Source organism: Ammospiza caudacuta, chromosome 6 (genome assembly GCF_027887145.1).
Source record: "Ammospiza caudacuta isolate bAmmCau1 chromosome 6, bAmmCau1.pri, whole genome shotgun sequence".
Classification (NCBI taxonomy): Eukaryota; Metazoa; Chordata; class Aves; order Passeriformes; family Passerellidae; genus Ammospiza; species Ammospiza caudacuta.
In genome coordinates this window covers 29,599,365-29,619,093 of record NC_080598.1, presented here as the reverse complement: position 1 = coordinate 29,619,093, position 19,729 = coordinate 29,599,365, and the positions used below count along the sequence as shown (strand labels likewise).

Below are 19,729 nucleotides of genomic sequence, written 5' to 3'. Positions count from 1 at the left end.
AGGAAGCCTCTGCCATCACATACAGCAGGCGTAGTTCTGCAGCTCGTTTCATAAACCCTCACAAAGAACATCACTGAGGGCAAGGCAGAGATGAAGACCTTTTGCAGTTGTTCTCAAAAAGTGGAGGAAGGTTCCAACCCCTCTTATCAGAGAGCAGCTCAGGGTGAGTGTGTGTGTGTGTGTGTGTGTGTGTGTGTGCATGCACACAAGAGCATGGGAAAGCTTGTTGGCTGAGAAACTGAAGTGGCTGACTAGAAGAAAAAATTCTCAGTGGTTTTTTTTTAATGCACAATATCAGTGCTGTGTGTAACTCATACAAGGAAGAACAGAAGCCACCTCCTCTTCTAGGTCATCTTGTGGTCAGTGCTTTTTCCCTATCAGAAGGGAGTCGTGGAAAGTTACATGGCATCAGACTTTTCTATCTTTAAATAACTTATGCTTGTTTTTGGTACCAGTTGCTGCAGTAACCTCTCCAGTGTCCTGTAGCTCTGCTGCCTTTGCCAATTAGCAACTGTTTTGCCTCTCCCCTGCCCAGTAAGCCAGGCTGATTTTTTGCCTCTCCCCTGCCCAGTAAGCCAGGCTGATTGCTACGTGTCCTTGTGGCTGCCGACTGCGACGTCTGAAAGGTCACGCACGAAAACTGTGAGAAACTCTGACAATCCAGTGTGGAACGAAACCTTCTACTTCAGAATCCAGAGTCAGGTCAAGGTAAGGAACCAAAGTTGTCTGCTTGAAGCAGCCTGAGGATTTCGTGTATGTATCTCCTGAACCATACCCAGGAATTGTTTAAGAGATGGCACACAATAAAGGACTGCTCAAAGCATTTAACAGCAGAGATTACAGAGTTCCTGTGCCTGTTCAGTGGTGCTATGTAGGAGGGCCAGAAAGCGAGCTCAGTTTTGAAGTTTTAAGGAAACAAGAGACAGGTCAGTGCCAGATGGATACAGAATCTGGGAGTTACCCAAGCTTTGTATAGGTACAGCCAATGTATTTCATTACAGCAATTAAAATGAACTAGACAAGAATTAATATGCTGCTCAAGTATGTTTTTCTAAAGGGGGATAATGTTTAATTTCTCAGCTTTTCTTCTCAAGCTTATCCTCAGCAATACTTTTTGCCTGGAGCTAATGATGTCTAGCCTGAGAAACAATAACAAATTCTTCTCCCTCTTTTTCCAGAACGTGCTGGAGCTCACGGTGTATGATGAGGATTTTGCTACTCCAGATGACCATCTCCTCTGTGCACTCTTTGATACTGCTAAACTTCCACTTGAAAGAACAGTGATCCTGTACTTCAAACCTAGCCCAAATGTGAGTGCAACTAAGCAACTAAAGCAACTGGGAAACCAGTGGAGAGTTACAGAACAGTCTCAAAATCTTTCTGAACCTGCCATAGATTACTTACCCCAGTAATGAGTGCGTTAATTGCCATTCAAATTATAACCACAAAAATGTGATTAAAAATATGAATTTGAGAGTCTGAACTCTTCTTTGCAATATTTTTTAAATTATTAAAGACCATAGGACTGAAACAGTGCAGTAGGTAGGGGAGGGATCTAATTGCAAGCTACCTCTGAGCAACACCAAGGCCATACAGCTCTTGCAGGGTGAATAATCTGTATATTTTTTTTCACCGTGTAATTCATAACCTGAGTAATTCCCATAATTCATAAAGCCCTGCCCCTTTGCTTGTGTCTTCTTTCACCCCAAAAGGCGAATTTACCCCTGTGTATATCCCACTATAAATGGATGACAATTCACTCTGTTTCTTAGTTTCCCATCTATAAAATGGGAAAAATAATCTTAATTCCCTTTGAGATCTAAGGATAAGATCAGCAAAATATCTCACATACAACTTCTTGCTACCAGGGAGAAATTCTGGTATCCAAACTAGGTCATTCACAATCAGCTTGTACACATCAACACTGCCTTACTTGGGGTTGCATAATAGGAATTCTGAATCACTCACTGTTCTCTGTTTATTATGGTAAAGTAATGGGTGTAAAGTATGTTTAATTTCCAAGATAATATCCAGTACAGTAAGTCATGGCAGGACAGTGCCAGGAATAGTTGGAAGGAAAGGGTGGAATTCAGAAAATAAAGGAAGTTGCAAATTGTTTTTTTGCAGCAGCTTCACACTAAGAAATATAGGTTGTTTTGGTGATATTGTGAAGTCAGAAGGAGATGAGGAAGGAATCATTTGATCATCTGGCTGAATTTTTGATTCAGGCCACCCAGTCTGAAGTATTTATCACAGGCTACTCATTGCAACCAATAACTTCAATATTGCCTATCAGACTGTGGTTTAGACTAAGGACAAAGCATTATGTAGCTACTTCATTTAATATCTTCTTCTTGCTTTCAGGCCACGGAGGAGCTAGAGGTTGAATTCAAATTGGAGGTTGCGTAAGTGATAAAGAGACTATTTTAAAAATGCAAAAATCATTAATGATAAAACAAAAAAACAGTATTAGAAGTCATGCTTTGGGTATTTCTGTAAAAAAGTTTCAGGCTTCTCCTGCATTATTGCTGCAGTCCCCAACACCTGATGGATTAGCTTGTTCTGTAGCTTAGCTGCTCTCAACGATGCATCTACCAGTTACCCAGAGAGCTGTGTGGATGACCCACCCCTGGAACTGTTCAAGGTCATGCTGGGTGGAGCTTTGAGCAACCTGGTCTAGTGGAAGTTGTCCCTGCCCATGGCACGGGATTGGAACTAGATGACTTTAAAGATCCTTTCCAACCCAAACTATTCTATGATTTATCTACCTGGGGACATTTCAGAAGGCTTTCTGAGTGTGTAAGCATTCCTGCCTATCAATTTTTCCTTGCCTGTTTCAGGTCATGTATTTGACACAGTTTTAGTGTTGAAACATCCTAGTTAGGTTTTCAGTGTACCTCCAATTCCTTTAGTTTTCCCTTGCAGTACTCTTTGAATCCTAGTAATTGTGTTTTCTTTCTGCCTAACACAATCACAATGGGATGGGAACTCTTGTAAGGATGTAAAGCTCCTTCTCCAGCATGGTCAGCCTGCCACCCATGAATCACCCTTTTTGTCTCTGTGTGGCCACAAGGTAACTGAGGCATGGCAGAATTAGAGTGACTAGCTAAGGCCAGCTGTCATACTATTGGAGACCCAAGGCCAGAAGTCAAGTTGCTCCACACCATGTTCTGATTTCACATCTCCTTCATTCACTTGAATGATCTGGAAGGCATTTGGGGTTTTTTCCCATGTAATTGGTGCTGCCTGCCCTGTGCCGCTTTGAAACAGGCTCCCCAGCAAAGTGGTCACAGCACCAAGCCTGCCAGAGTTCAGGAAGAATTTGCACAATGCTCTCGGGCGCATGGTGTGATTCTTGGGGTTCTCCTGTGCAGGGCCAGGAGTTGGACTAGGTGTGGATCCTCATGGGTCCCTTGCAACTCAAAATATTTGCATGCCAGCAAATACATATAATTGTCTTCCCAACAAGGACATGCAGGTGTATCAGCTGAAATACATTTATTTCACATGTTACAGTGAGAAAAATTTGACTGCCTAACAGGAGATTCCATTTTAGATGATCATGAGATTGCACTGTAAAAAAATAACCATGTTAAACATTGTTCAGCTTTGGTACAGAGATGAGTCTCCTCAGAGCAGTGCTCAGTCCATGCAGGCAAGGAAAGGAGTTTGTTACATGCTTGCTGGGGTCCCCTCAGACTGTTGTTTTTTGAAGTGGGAAGAAAGGGCAACATCTTGGGTAAAGATGAATGGGATTTGTTTAACGTTAAAAAATCAATGTTTTTGTTTCCTAGATCTGGTCCTCATGAAATGATTGCTAGCAATGGAGTGCTGGTGGTATGTGTCTTTCCCAAGATATTTTCTATAAGTGATTCCTTAATGTAAAGTGCAAGGGAGGCTGGGGATTAAAGAAGCTAGTAGGCCAGTTCTTTCTCTTTCTTTCCTCTTTCCTATTTAGATACATTCAGAATGGGACATTTTATTTACCTGTTCATTGGAGATATCCCATTTGTCCTATACTTCCTTATTTCTAATTTTTCCTATACTTCACCACACCATGCACACACACAAACACACACACAGAGACAGAATTTTTCTCTGGTACTAGTACTTCAAAAAGTGTACTACTGTCTATCAGAACACAATGAGAAAAAGGCTGTGAAGTCACTTATTGATAATCTACCCAGACCTTTCCTATCCCTTGGGTAAGTTCTGTATGAAATACTGACTTGTCAAAACACAGTACGTTGAAGAAGAGTGAGCACCATTAAAAAATCAACCCCCAAAATGCTAAAAGCAATGCTTCTTCAGAAAACTCTTCCTACTACTGACTCTTGATCTCTCAGTGGCATATATTTATTTATTTCCTAGTTTAACCCTTTGTATTTATGCTACAATCATGAAAACAGTCCTGCTTTTCCTTCTTTGTATATTCCTCTCACTGTGCTCAATCTTAAGTCAGTGTCACACATGCGATTCCTGCAACTCCCTCCAAAGCTTTTCCTTTTCTTTAGTCAGCAGCTAATGGGAAAAAGCCTGGAGATGCCAGGGAATTCAGAGCTCCAAGTGACTCCAAGCTGAGGGGTCCACAGCTCCCTGTAACGAGGATGGGATGTGATGATCTTTCTCACAGAATCCCGCATTCTGTCTTTCACAGTGTCGTGAACTTTGCTGTTTGGAAGTTGAAGTGGCAGAGAAGACAAAGCAAAAATCAAGTAAGGTTATTGCTTTGTCATCTATTTACCAGTAATTGCATGCTTACTTATGAGAAGATGCCCCTTCCATCTAATGTGTTAGCGAAATAAATAGTGCTTAGAGTATTTAGTAGAGTTAATGTCAGGTAAACACATTAGGTTGTTATAGACTCCAATGACCTCATCTAGATATATGTTAACAAGGCCTATTAAATGCACAATAAAGTTGAAATCCCAGTTCTGTGTCACAGCAGGAATATTCAGAGTCCCCTTTCTGTCAGAAAAGTATCCTCTTTGCTCTTTACCCTGTAGTGCCAGCATTTGCCCTGGGCAAAGCTATGCCACCCTCACCCCACATTTAATCAAGCTAGCACATTTTTCTGCTTAATCATATTAATCTTTGTTTTGCTACTTTAGAGAAAGAGCTTTCCCTGACTGTGAAGGGCTCCTTTGAGGGGACACAGGATATCGTGCTGGGCCCCAATGGAGTGGTCAGCCCAGCGTGTCCCACCGAGTTCCACTACATCAAGTACGCAGAGCCAACGCTGGATGTCATGCTGCCAAAGAAGAGGCGCTACCACCCTGTATGTTGGAGTGGCCTCAGGGGTGGAGAGATTTTGAGTGGCTCTCAAGAAAGTGGGAGGAAGGAGAGAGGGTAAACTCATTCCTGATTGTGTCCTAAAGCATGTTGTTTTCCCAGTGGTCCTGTAGGTACAGCACAGAGACCGGCTCCCCAGTCGTGATGCTGAACTCGCTGCCCATGGGAAGGAAAACGACCATTGCAGAGGTAGGCATCACTTCCAGGTGTTGGTAATAATGGCTCACTCCAATAGAAACCATTCCTCATAAGATTGTCCCAGATGGCCACTAAGAGTGTCAGAAACATTCTGCTTTTCTATTAGACTTTGAGAAAACAGGAGCTTTGTTTCTCCAAATGTTTTCTCCACAGAGACAGGTTCTCCCTGTATTAATCTCCATTTTGTGCCGGTAGTGGAGACAGAGACCTAAAAGAAATACCATATTTGCTTCAGAACATCTCCCCCTGTTTACCCAAAGACTTGCTGACTCCCCCTTTGCTTAGGATCCAAACTGAAAGTTGCTCCTCGGGCACAAAATAGGAAAACATCAATAAACCTGCCCTTAGTCAACCATATATTTAAGAGGACAATATATTGAAAGATGCTGAAAATATTAGTCATGGGGTATGTATTTTAAATAATATAGTGAGAATATTGATTTAAAAGAGCCATTAAGATATCCTATCAGAACAGGGCACATTTTATAACTTAATATGAAGATTGGAATAATGATTTTTAAGAGAGAATAAAGTGTGGGCAGAAGCAAATGCAGACTTTGCAGTCTCTTCACTGTGAAACTATGTCTGGGATGTCAAAGATGTACTGTGTACTAGAGCATAAAGAATGGAAAAGGCACAAAAAATGGTAATTCGGGATGCTGCAGGAAGCTTATGAGTTGTACAGGAAATGGGACCTACTGTGTGAGGCGCAGAAACCTCTTATACCAGGATGCTTAAAGGTTTCTTCAGCCTGGGAGGATTTAGGATCTGTAGGTAGGGGTGTTCCACTAATGATAAGTGAATGCTTTTGGAAATATATGCCAAGATCCCAGACATTGAAGTTTGTGATTGCCAGACATTGCTGGGTTATAAATCAAACTCTGACCCCAAGACAGAAAGGGAAAATAGAAACTTTAAAATTTAAAAATTACACATTCTTGCTTTCCAGGAGAAAAGATTTGACTTGAATGTGACAGCAAAACCTTGGTAAGAGATTTTCTTTTATTCCTTTATACTTGGTTCATTGATTTTCATATTGTTTTAGCCACATGGAAATGACACAAGCAAGCATTCTCAGTCTGAAAACTAGAATGTGCTTATAATAAAATGTAAAATACATGCATAATATATAATGCATAATTAGCCTTAGGAAGATTTCACTTTAATCTGTTGATAAAGCATTAAATAAACATGTGTTTATTTCAGCATTATCCCTTTCATTCTGACCACAGAATATTTTCTTTGGTCAGTGTCAGTCTCTGAAATTCACAAAAAGAACAAAGCTAGCTGACAATGACAAAAAAAGAATAGTCAGATGTAAACATTTTGTTTAATCAGGAATTAAGAATTATTTTTTCGCTTTACTGTCAATATTCAGTGGTGATGAACCTTGTGTTCTGTTAAATCCAGTTATACTATATATTGAGTAGAAACTAAGGTAAACAAGTTAACTTGTGGTTTGACGTCTGTAGACATGCTCCTTAATACTCATCAGTAAACATGGAGATACTTCAGGTTATCTGTAGCTATGTGGAACACATAGAACTGGACAGACTGGTATTTTTGTGTGTGTCTGACTAAGAAATAAAAGGAAAAAGAATATTTTTGAATTCAAACAGAGTTTTCTGTCATTAATTTCAAAACAGCAAGTGGTCAATGATAACAGGAAAATCAGTGTTATACCACAACAGGAAAAACAACTTCTGCTTATTTATTTTATTTTCAGAGAACTTTAGAAATAGTTTGTTTGGATCTTGATTTACAGTAGAAACTGGCTTTTGCCACTCTGCCTAACTCAATTCCCATTGTGTGAATTAATTTACAAATAAGGTTAGAATAGTTTATACAAACTTGATTTTATCCAAATTTGGTGGTAGAGAAAGCTCATAATCAAATTCCTTTACTAGTTTCATAGAAATTATGGACCCAGTAGAAGAAAGAGGTTCTGTCACTGGAAGAAAAAGCAAACCCCTGTCATCTGGCAATGTAGATCTGACCTGACCGTGACCATCTCTTGCCTGTTGACGTCTTATAGGAGCAGGGCAGGAAGAACCAGGAGGGAGATTAGTGAGCAGTAGAGCAAAAATGCCCAGGGAAATAAACTACAATTGTGGGGCCTTAAGCAACGGCTTATTAAATTTCAAAATAGACTCCAGTGAAATCTTCCTCTAAGGTTGATATTCCATATCAACCTTACAATTTCTGAGTGAAGGTTGATGTGGAATAGAGCTTCCAGCGCTGAGCCCTGAAGCAGCCTGTGCACGTGTGGGCGCAGCAGAGCAGCAGGGGTGACTCCTGCCCAGGGGTCCATTCTCTGCCCGTCCCAGGGCCGGTGTCACCCCGGTGTCTCCAGCCAGCTGGGCTCCCCGCCACCCTCCCCAGCCGCGCTCACCGCTAGAGGGGGGTGCGCTCCCACTCCGGTTCCTCAGAAGGAGAATCTTCACTCACATTGAATATGCCAGCCTTTGGAAAATGAGTGTTATTTTTAGATTTTGAATGAGAAAATAACCTGTGAAATGGGAATCAATACTTTCACTTTTTACCGTTTCCATGGATTTTCTAAACTAGTAAATATTTCAGTTGTAGAATATTTATTTAAATATTTTTTTATTTGTAAACACTGTACATTGTTTCTTCCAGTTAGCGATAATTAGGAATGATGGCACTAGTTAGTCTTGACATGAGTTTCATACTTTTAAAAATAGTACTATTATTCTCTCTGGCTCCTGTCATGTTGCATCATCCTGTTTGAAGGGAAGGATGCTGTAGATTATCTTTGATCAACGTCCTAAGATTGATATGGGTGTGTTAATATTTAATATATGTATCTGTTTTTATCTTAGCAATTGTACATGCCACCAAGACCTGGACATGCGCTTTGGGTTTAACTTATGTTCTGAAGAGATGGCTTTCCTGGGGAAAAGAAAGAAATATGTAGCAAGTGCTCTCAAAAATGTTTTTCACCTACCACACGATCTGCAGGATCAAGAAGTACGTGTGTGCTGAGTGGATAGAACTTGAATCTCTAGTGTTTTCATGTACTCCTGTTACAGAAAGAGTGGTCAGATACTGGAATCATCTACCCAGGGAGGTGGTGGAGTCATCATCCCTCGAAGAGTTTAAAAAAAGACTGGATGTGGCACTTGCTGCCATGATCTAGTTGAACTGTTAGAATATGGGTTGGACTTGATGATCTTACAGGTCTCTTCCAGCCTAGAATTTCTGTGATTCTGTGATTCTATGAGTGGTCAGCAAAACAGGCCACACCTATCTGTTGTGCAGGTACCAGCTGCTCCATGTGTCTTAAGTACATTTGCTTCTGCTGCTAAGGTTTGTTACTGAAAACACAGTCACCATCCTTTATTACTATCAGTTTGGAATTTTTCATAGTTGAGGTGTGTTCATTCCTGCCAGGCTGAGCTGTCACTGCCTTGGTTCAGAACTACTGAATACATTCCACAGCAAAGATTTTTTTTTTCCCTTATTCCAGTTTCACTACTTTGTGAGAGTTTAGGACAAACATCTTTGAGTGCTTCTTGTATCTTCTGTTTCTTGCAGTTTTGAAATTCCTTAAAATGATGTAATTTATTTTAAAATAACTTCAAGATACTGAATAATAACACTATTGCTGAGGGTAACTTAACAGTAGCTGTGAACTGAGTGTTTCTTCATGGGATTGGCAGGCAGATTTTCATACGGAAGTAGTCAGTGTGTGAAATAAGTAGTGGAGTGAGTGATGCATAGATAATACATTGTTACTTCCACAGAAGGTTTATTCTTGTTCGTCTGTGCCTAAATTGCCTTAGAGATGAAGGCAATAGAAGAATCCGAGTTTGGGTTAATCTCTGAATCCATGTTTATCCAAAGGGAAATAAGTGGCAGTAGCAGCTGTTGCTGGGTTTTGGAGTCTTTCCTTCTGAAAAGGGACCTGGGCTCTGAGATCAGGACCTGGGCTGCCTGTGGTGACCAGACCCCATTGCAGTGTGGGCTGCAAAGTTGAATGCTGTCAGTGTGAATGTCCCATCCTCCCTCTGCCCTACAGGTGCCCGTCGTGGCTATCATCACGACAGGAGGAGGACTGAAGTCAATGACAGGATTGTATGGCAGCCTCATGGGACTCAAGAAGCTAAATCTCCTGGACTGCATAACGTACATCAGTGGGCTGTCCGGCACCACGTGGTAAGCCAGCTCGAGCAGGAGGCCTGACCAGGCTTTCTGAGGGTCACACTGATGCAGAGAGAAACTCCTAAAAGCAAACAAGATCAGGAGATTTTCTTCAAACATGATATAAACAAGTTTCTCAGTAACAGGCCATTAAGTACTAGCTTGATTTAGTGCATGCTTTTCCTGTAAGGAGCTCTTTACTGTGCTTATCAACTCCACACGTGCAGCAGTTAAATGTGCATATGACAATTACACTCATCAAGATGCTTTCCAGTGGTTACTATGGATGTAACTGTGGATGCCCATAGCATCATGCCCCTTCCTTTCTGCACTGAATCCCAGCTGTTGTGGTCCCGTTAGCTTCTGATACTGACTGTGATTTCTAGCTGGAAAAAACTGCTGGATAGTGCATACTGACCCCTGCAACCTGCCAGTTTTGTGTTTCCCTGGGCAGTGTCATTCCCTGCTCACAGGACCTACAGCTCCCTAATGTCTGATTGTTCTATGCAGAGGAGGTTGGTAAAATAGAGGTTGATGTTAAAATAAAGCATAGTGATATCATAAGATTAACAGTAAGTGAATCAAGGCAGGAGATAGCAGCTAATATGAAAGAATTTAGGGTTCTGAAAATCAAGCAAAGAAAATTTATTATAATTTTCTGCCTAAACTGTGCTTCACAAATATAAGTTCACACCTGGCAGTTTTATCCCTTAAGCTTCTGCCTGTTCTGCTTAAAAAAAAAAGTTAAGAACGTAAAACTCCCACCTTTTTTTTAGTGCCATTTTTAAAAACAGTCATAGAAACTCTGAAGTGTTCATTCTGCTGGATGGAGCAGCTAAACCAGAGTATGTGTGAGCAGAAGGGAATCCATAATGTAAACCTCTGTTCTGAAAGCACAAAATGTCCAGTCTTCTTTTGCTCCTTTTAATTTTTGCTGTCTGCATTTTCTTTCTCCAGGACCATGGCCAACTTATACAGAGATGCCTACTGGTCACAGAAGGACCTGGACTCACATATTGGTGAAGCCCAAAAACAAGCAACAAAATGCAAGATGGGCTGTTTCTCTATGGATCGCATGAAGTACTACAACAAGCAGCTTTGCCAGCGGAAAGAAGAGGGATACAGGACATCTTTTATAGATCTTTGGGGTCTCATGATTGAGTACTTACTAAATGATGGGGTATGATGGCTGTTCCATTTCTTAAGGAACCATGTGTTTTTCCCTTAGTGGATGGAGAGGAAACTAGTCCATCATTTCATAGAATGTCCCTCAAAACAGAGGGGAATTCTCTGTGTTAACAAAATAGCGCATTATGTAGTAGTTTTGGTTCGCCCAATCATAGACGTGTGCAGAAATAGTTGTCTCCCTCCTCATCTTTTTGTGAATCCATGCACAAAGCCAGGCTGGAGCCTGGGAGCCTGGTCTGTGGTGGTTGGTGGGGGTACCTGCAGTGCTCTGTGTGGCGGAGCTGCCAGAGCGTGTCCTGCATGCTGGGAGTGGAGCCTCCCGCCTCCTCCCGCACCGGGGCCGGTGAATTCACCATGTGCTCCTCTCACGTGAACACTTTTTCTTCAAAACCAGAAAGACCCCCACAAGCTCTCAGATCAGCAAGAAGCACTGTGTGATGGCCAGAACCCACTGCCCATCTATGTGTCGGTCTGTGTCCGGGATAGTTACAGCACCAATGATTTCAAAGGTAAGGATGTTGTTTCAGATCCTCTCAGGCTAAAATTGGCAGCTGAATTCCTGTCATCGCTCTTCTCTTCTTGGTAGCACTTGGAGTAAACAATCCTTATGTGTCAGTTGCTATTTGGAGAAATAACCATTGCCTCCATACCTTACAATTTTAATACAAGGGTTTTGGAGAGCAGCATTTCCCTGTCTCAACATACACAGTAGAAATTCTTCCAGAAAGGCCATTTTGAGAAATATTGGAATTATCCCATAATTGCTTTTTCTCAACAGCCAGTTATTGTTTCAGTATGAAGAAGACCACATGGTTATGGGTAGAGTTTGGGAAGGCTCCCAACTGAATCTGTTGCTTTTCTCATTGTTTTGTTTGTTTGTGTTTCTTTCCTATGGAGGATCAGAAAGAAGATAAGGGGAAAATAAAAATTCAGATACAATTTTTTATTGTTGAGGCAAGAAAATGAACCATTTCTGAAATGAAAACGAAATTACAGTCCATGACATTTCTGTCTCAGGTTTCACTCATGCTGCAGTTATATCAAACAACTGCACTTCACTTGGAGAGGATATCCAAGAAAGTCAAGAGCTAGTTCTGTTTCTATTAGTACCACACAGAGAGAGTATAATTGGTCTCTTACAGAAAAAATAATTTCTGAGGAGCTGAGTACATAAATATCTTTGTACATTAGCAATTATTTAGGGAAGATAAATTAACTGTATTGGTGAAGTACTGGTCACCTGGACATGGTGTATGGAAGGGCAGAGAAAAACTGCCTAGGTGCTGGAAAACCCTGGACTGGTGTGTGCACATGGGATGTGCAAGGTCTGGAGCCTTGCCATGCCCCCAGTGTGCCACTTGTGCCACCAGCAGCACCACCATGACCAGCACAACTGCTCCTGCCTCCTCATCACCACCATGCCCAAGCTGAGACACCTCCCTGGAGATCTGTGAGAGTGAGGCTTTGCAAAGGCAACAGATTAAACATAACTCAGACCAATGTATGCCCAAACTTCCCCTCTCTCCACACCTCTCTGGGAGCCCTCTAAATGTCCTGTTGTGGCTGTATTTATTGCAGAGTGGGTGGAGTTCACTCCCTATGAGGTGGGACTGCTGAAGTACGGCGCGTTTGTTCGCACAGAGCATTTCGGAAGCGAGTTCTTCATGGGCCGCATGTTAAAAAAGGTCCCCGAGTCTCGCATCTGCTACCTTCAAGGTGAGGTATAGTGTTGTCTTGGCACAGAGACACTTTGGAGGAGTGCAATGCTGTTAACCAGCAGGTAGATAGTTCTGTCCTAACATGCTGGACACTGCCTGCGGGGAAATGGGAGTGGTAGCTTATCCAAAAGAATACAGTAAAAAAACACATCTTTTTTTAGTTTCTTGTCACTGTCTTGTCACTGTCTTGGTAGATGAGTTGTCTGTATCTTAGAGATGGAATAGATGAAGATCCTTAATTCTTTCATTGTAAGTAATAACGCCTGCTTTTTTGGTTATTCTTCTGATTCCTCTCTGAATGCGCTCCAACTTAAGTCCAATTGTGAGTCAGATTTAAATTTACAATGACTGGTGGTATGGTGGCACTCTGTTTTGTCAACAGAGCCGCCAGTGCCCTTGTGGCAAGGCAGAGAGGGGTAATCCTGGATGGAGAAAAGAGTGCACAATGGAGCTGGAGCCTCCTGCATGTGTGAGCCTTTACAAACTGTGGTGTGAGATCTTGTCTTACAAACAAACATCTGAAAAGCCAGTTCATCCCCTTGTGAAACAATTCAGAGTGTTGAAAGAGTTACTGATCAGAGTAAGTGCAGAAAAAGACAAGATGGAGAAAGGAAGATGGGGATGGAAGTTATGTGTTTGTGGTGTGTTATCTGAATTCTTTGTTTTGCCTCTTGAGCAAGTGTGTCTTGTTTTCTCCTTTACTTGCCTGACATTCTTTGCTCTCCTTACCATGTGGCAGAGCCATACACTAGGTTAGGCACAAAGTTGATGGTAGCATGATGTGAATCAATGAGGCAGAAAGAGGAATTTAATAGCATAGAAGTTTAGAAATATTTGCATTAAGCCCATTAAAAATTAAGCCAGATGGTCAAAAGAGAAGGAAAAGGGCATTTTCTTGTTAAAATATGTCCTTGTGTTCGCTAATTCCTTTTACAGGTATGTGGAGCAGTATATTTTCTGTGAACCTTTTACAAATATGGGGACTGTCCCACAGTTCAGAGGACTTCTGGAAGAGATGGACAGAAGACAGAATAGATGAAGTTGGTGAGAAATTACTTAGCCTTTCATTTATGGTCATTTATTTTCCTGTGTGACTTTTGGCATCATCTTGTTGCCTTTGCTGAAGCTGGCATCATAGGATCTAAGAGATAGTGACTTTTCCTCACACTGAATAGAGTAAGAGGAAGAGGGTAATCAGGGGAAAAGGGAAAAGCTGCTGTAATTACAATATTTACTAAAGCTCTACTGGTTCCTTCAGAGGAAGTTTTAGAGGGGTGAGACACTTCTCAGGAAGTGTTCTGGCATTACAGCTCTCACTTAACCATACAGAACCAAGAAACAACAGCAGAGAATATGGTATTTTTTACTGAGGAGAATAAACCTTAATATCAACTGGTTAATCAATTTCCTGGGTTTTTATTTTTTTACTCAGTACAGTAATTACTGCATTGTATTCATACTGACACAAAGATAAATGAGGCCCAGAGGGTATTTTCTGAAGCAATACAGAAACTGTGATTTTATTGCTAAATCTCTTGATATGATAGTAACTATAATTACAGACATCCTGAAAAATGCAGAAATACAATGTGCAATCATGGAAACCACCAAGTCTCTCCTGCTCCACTGTCAGCCTCTCAGGCTGGCAAAGCACATTGTCATTTCTGGAATACCACACCTTGTGCCATATTTCTGCTTTTCACCCATATGCCATCTACCCACTCCCTAAAGTACCCATAGTTTCTGAATATGAATGTATGCCCCAGGTTCTCCTGGAGTGCTCTCACTGTGCTGATTAAGCATATGCTTATGGAGCCATGAGTGATTATTGGGTTGCAGCTGTCACTGTTGCAACGGACCCCGTGGTTGCTGTTGTTGCCCATCTGGCTGAGCAGCAGTGTATTCATCAGCCCCATTTTCTCAACGCTTGTGTCTGTTTCATGCTATCTTCCTGTGATGATATTTAAGTTCTGACAGAACATTTTCTGAATTGCCTAATTTCCTTAAGATGTCCTTTTTCCAACACTAAAGATTGCTTCTGATGAACTGTCTTCAGCCCAAAGCTTAAGACCATCACCAGAGCTTTGTCCAGCAGCCGTTCCTTTCCCTCCATTCCAGAAGAGTTTGTGTGCGTCCAGGGAATCATCCCAGAAGAGCCCCTGAGAACTCCTTTGTGCCAGGGCAGCCAGAAAGGAGCGTAAGTTACCAAGCAGTTCACCGGCTTTTCCCCCCTGCTCTAGATGAGGACCCGGTGCTGCCCACAAGACCCCACGAGCTGAGGACTCGCATGTACACCCCGCCCGGCCCCCTGTCCAGCGCCCTGCGGGGCGCGCTGACCGACCGCTTCTCCGTGGCCCAGCACCACAACTTCCTGAAGGGCTACCAGCTGCACAACAACTACATGGAGAACAAGCACTTCTGTCGGTGGAAAGGTGATGGCCACTAATGTCTAACTGGCATCCTTTTCAGGGAGTTTTGGCGTGGGGACTTTAGGAAAGAAGCTTGTCAGACTTGGCAGGGGACAAAAATCCTCCCAAGAGAACATTTATTATCTGAATAGAGAGAAGACACTAAGACTTCAGTGTTGTCAGGTACTGAAGACTTAATGTTTGTGTTAGTTTGCTTCAGCTGAGACCTCTGCAGTCCAGACTGAGAAGGTAGACTTGAAGGTGACACAACCAAATTTAAAGTTGCAGAGAGCAGAGTGAACATAGGAGAAAGCTTAATTTGGCAAGATTATACTTCTAACTTCAGATGCAACTGAAATATCCAGGAAAATATCACCTATAACAGAAAACTGGAAATGAATGGGGCTTTCTAGTCCAAAGAAGAGGGGACTGAGTGGGAAGCATAAGTCCAAATGTATAAAGGATTGAAAATACTTTGTTCTCCAAAGCAATGGCAGATAGCAGATGAAAAAATGACTGAAATGAAGCAAGGCAGATTTAAGTTAATTATTAGACGTAGCTAATTGGCATTAATAGGTGTGCCATGTTAATGCAGTATATTGCCTTGAAACTCAGCAATGATTTTTCATAACTGGAACTTAGGTGTTTTGCAGTCCTTCTCATGCCTGTTTGATTATCTAGTAGTATAGCAATTAAATTAAACCAGGCCTCTGGAATGGTCAGTTGCACCTTAAATTTCTTTTTCCAGTCAAAATACCCACAGATCTATTCTTATTCATAAAATATTTTCCTTTTAGACACTGTGTTAGACTCACGTCCCAACCAGTTGATGCAAAGTCCTGATCAGCTGGGCATGATAGATGCTGGATTTTTCATCAATACCAGCAGTGCACCACTTTTAAGGCCACAGAGGGAGGTGGATGTCATCATCTATCTAAGTTATACTACTGGATCACATACATCGGTGAGGATGCTCTTGTTACCATGTGTTGTGTCTCCTTTTACTTGTAAGTGCCCAGCCTGTAGCATCCAGAACTGCTGGTTTAATCGGCTGTTTGTTTACAACTCCTGCATTCCCCTATATGTTTCACTGTAGTGACTAATACTGTTCCTATTTCTTCCTGCCATTCCTGGACTCTTTCTTGCTGGTTTATGAACACGTTGAATTATTCAAGGCGGTGTCAGTATGGTGATTTCTAGAGTAATGGGAGGAGCCCCTTCTGCTTTATACTGAATCAAGTAGTATAAATAATAATAAATAATATTCCTGTGCATATTCTGGACCATGCACAGGAATATTCATAAAGATGAGGAATTTATTTCTTTTGACTTAAGTTAGAATATAAAAAGAGTTAATTGAATATTAGCAGGTGATCCTTTCTGGGCTGACAAATAAGACACTACAAGTAAAATTCAGTGATAAGCATCTTCCTGCAGAAAACCCATTTTGTGGAGATAAAGCTGATTAGCTGGCAGAAAAAAAGTTTGGATTTTTTACCCATCTGTATGTTGGATGAGACAGATGTAATGAAGTTTTATTTCAGCCTCATTCATTGTCTAGATAAACTTATAAAAAAAGACTGCTACAGTTTTAAGTATTTTAGTAGAAACCTTTTTCTGCTTGACAGTGTTTGCTATTAGATGGTGCAGAGTAAATAATACAGTGCATATTATTACATTATATTTTATTAAACATTTCAAGGAAAATCTATAGCATAGCCTAATACTTCAGATTTTCTCAGTAAAGTATTAATCTCAATTAACACTGTGCCATAATGACTGCACAGGCAGAGATAAAATTGCACATTCAAACTTAACTTTCTTATCTCCTAGCTTCCAAGCATAATAAGATACCTTAAACATTTTCTTGCTGGGATTTCCTTCTCTAGTTAATTCTATACAATGCATTAACACAGGCTCTTTCATTTGCTAAAACTAATGCTTTACCCTAAACTTCTGCAAATTGCTTCAATTTTTTAAAAAAGCTGTGCCCTGGGTGAACTCTTTAATTCTGAAATTGTGTTTGTTTAGAGCTTATGATTAGCAATGTAGTCACTATGTGTGGCAATTATATATAGAGTAACCCTTGATAAGACAGAACTCGCCCTATGGGTCTGAGTCACTAAACCTTAATAGTAGATGACAATTTGGGGTCTTTGCACAGTGAAGTTGATTTCCAGTGCTGACCATTTTTGTGATCCTCCAGTCTCTAGATAAGGCATGTAAATACTACTCAGAGCAGAAAATCCCATTCCCAACAATTTCTTTGACTGATGAAGATAAGAAAAATCTGAAGGAGTGCTACATCTTCCAAGATTCAGATTTGCCAGGATGTCCAATTGTGATTTTTCTTCCCCTTGTGAATGACACCTTCCAAGAGTACAAAGCACCTGGTAAGTTACAGTAGTAGCAAAGCATTAAACAAAAGACACCACTGCTTCCCTGACTCAGATAGAGACTTCTTCTTTGCTGCTGGCTGTCTTTGTTCACTGGGTTCATGGGGGATTCTTAGCTAATTGAACTTGTTTTCCCATCCCTGTCAAAGCTATTATGTTCACTCATGTCTTCATTGTGGCCTTAAGAGAACCAGCACAGCCTGTGTCTGCTGGAAGGTGTCTACCTTCACCTCTCTCCCATTTGTTACTTGAAGTGGTCCTACCCAATTACAAAAGGTTTTTTTTTCCTGTGAAAGGTATAGCTCTCTCAGATTATTTCCCACTGCATATATTGTCTATTGTTCAGGTTTTAATTCTACACTTGAGGAACCATAGTTCCTCCCCAATATGAGGGATGGGGGAGAAAGCCTGGCTTTCAGGCTGAATTCCAGTAACGTTAAGATTAGTGGGTCTCATTTTGGTACAGCATCAGCCCAGGGATCATTGTACTGACTGTGCTGTTTTCAGGGCCTGTCACTCCTTTTCTGCCAGATCATCTGCTTTGTACTCCTCTTCTTTACTGCAGGGTACTAGGATGCATTTGCTCTGCTCCTTGGTAGCTGGGAGGTTAAGCCCAAAATACTGCTGTTGTGGAATTGTGTGACACAAAAATCAGAAAGGCAGAGATGGATCCTGGTGGCAGGTGCCCTGGACCTTATTCAGCATTGAAGGAACTCTCAGTTTCCACATGTTTCTGTTGCTCCTTTCTCACTTAAATTCTATTCTCTTACTAGCAATAATCTTCTTTGACTGAGGTTTATAGAAATCCCAGCTGCCCAGGGTTCACAGAAATCCCAACTGCAGTGCATGGACACTGGCTTTTGGAGTGCCCTTTCAGGCTGACATCCTTGTCTGATCCATGGCTTTAATGAGACAAATGTTTCTGAGTAAGCTGTAGATGAACATGGTGATGCCATCCCTCACTTCTCCCTTGTGCCCTCCTTACTTCAGACTCACAATGTTCTCTTGACTAGGGTGGTGAATATGACCTGCACTGTTTGCATTCAAACCCTATGAATTTTCTTCAAGGGAAAAGTTGTGCTCTTTGACACTTTATGGACAGTTTGAAACTGGTTAAGATAAACATCATGTCACAGCAACAACAACTCTTTCTCTCAGGTGTCAAGCGCTGTTGCTCAGAGATGGAGGAAGGCCAGCTGGATTTGACCAGCTCCTGTTCCCCCTACTGCATGTTCTCAGTCAGATACACCGACGAGAACTATCGCAAGCTGCTCAATCTCAGCGAGTACAACATCCTCAACAACTCTCAGATGATTATGCAGGCCTTGCAGACAGCGATGCAAAGGAGGAGGCAGAAGATGTGCTGATTGCCTGTCCAACTGCCCTTATCTTCTCAGAGGAGTTTTTCATGCTCTGGGACCCAGAAGGGACACAGCTTTTTCAAACACTGGCTGTTCTGCACTACAGAAACCACCCCAGCCAGTGGAGTCGTTTGCTGGAGTTTTTCCATTCCCAAGAAGTGGTCTCTATAAGCAAAGACATTGTGTGGGAAATTTTTACTTACGTTTTGTTCCATAAATTAAGGTTATCTGTAGAACACTCTTTGCCTAAAATACTTGTTAGATTTTTTTAAATAGTGCGATTTTAAGCCTAACTTATTATAATATACGACATAAAGGAAAATTATTTTTTATTGCCACAGTGCTGCAGTTATACAACACAGCCAACACACCTAGAGGCCATAAGAAGGGAGTATAAATATCTGCTCCCACAATTCTGCTCTGTGGAACAAAAGGTATGACCAGCCCTGGAAAACAAAGAGAATTTGAGACACAGCTGGAAGCTGCTGATATTGGATCCCTGAGTCAACTCTGTTTTGCAAGTGTCCCAAAGAGCAGCCACAGAGGCTGGAAATGTAAAGAGGGACAAGTGTGTGCTCACAACCAGCCCCACGATTTGCATCCACATCCTGGGCTCTCCTGGGCTGTGAATGAATCATATGTGATGGGAAGGAGCAACTTAGGAGGAAGTGGCATAAGACTTTTCACATAATTTTTTTTTTTTTTTAAAGCAAAGGGTGTAATTTGGGCACATCAAAATCCCCTGTTGATTTATGTGAGTTTTAATTGGTTTGTACTGAGAAAATATATGAAACCTTAACACTTCAATTTGAAGCTTTCAGAATAAAACACCCTGGATCTTGTTTTCCCTGTTACTTCTCATAATAAAATACCATTCTTAAATTAAAAAGAGAAAGTACTTGAAAATATTTTACTTCCAATAGACAATGAAAACTTTGCTGTGTTACTCAGTGTAACAGTTTAGGTCATATGCCTATTTAAAAAAAAACCCTCTTATTTGTTCT

At 41.3% G+C, this 19,729-nt stretch overlaps 1 protein-coding gene across 1 annotated transcript in view; it reads left to right on the top strand.

Annotated features, from left to right (window-relative positions):
- The window catches only part of LOC131559332 (uncharacterized), a 52,802-nt gene that overhangs the window by 13,292 nt on the left and 19,781 nt on the right, over window positions 1–19,729 (top strand). Inside the window, 18 exon segments of the mRNA XM_058807662.1 lie at window positions 572–708; window positions 1,179–1,310; window positions 2,365–2,405; window positions 3,795–3,837; window positions 4,658–4,715; window positions 5,112–5,278; window positions 5,395–5,481; window positions 6,440–6,477; window positions 8,334–8,481; window positions 9,533–9,669; window positions 10,612–10,834; window positions 11,237–11,351; window positions 12,421–12,558; window positions 13,497–13,604; window positions 14,801–14,992; window positions 15,766–15,932; window positions 17,175–17,361; window positions 18,523–18,733. Coding sequence (XP_058663645.1) covers window positions 572–708; window positions 1,179–1,310; window positions 2,365–2,405; window positions 3,795–3,837; window positions 4,658–4,715; window positions 5,112–5,278; window positions 5,395–5,481; window positions 6,440–6,477; window positions 8,334–8,481; window positions 9,533–9,669; window positions 10,612–10,834; window positions 11,237–11,351; window positions 12,421–12,558; window positions 13,497–13,604; window positions 14,801–14,992; window positions 15,766–15,932; window positions 17,175–17,361; window positions 18,523–18,733 — 2,329 coding nt within the window.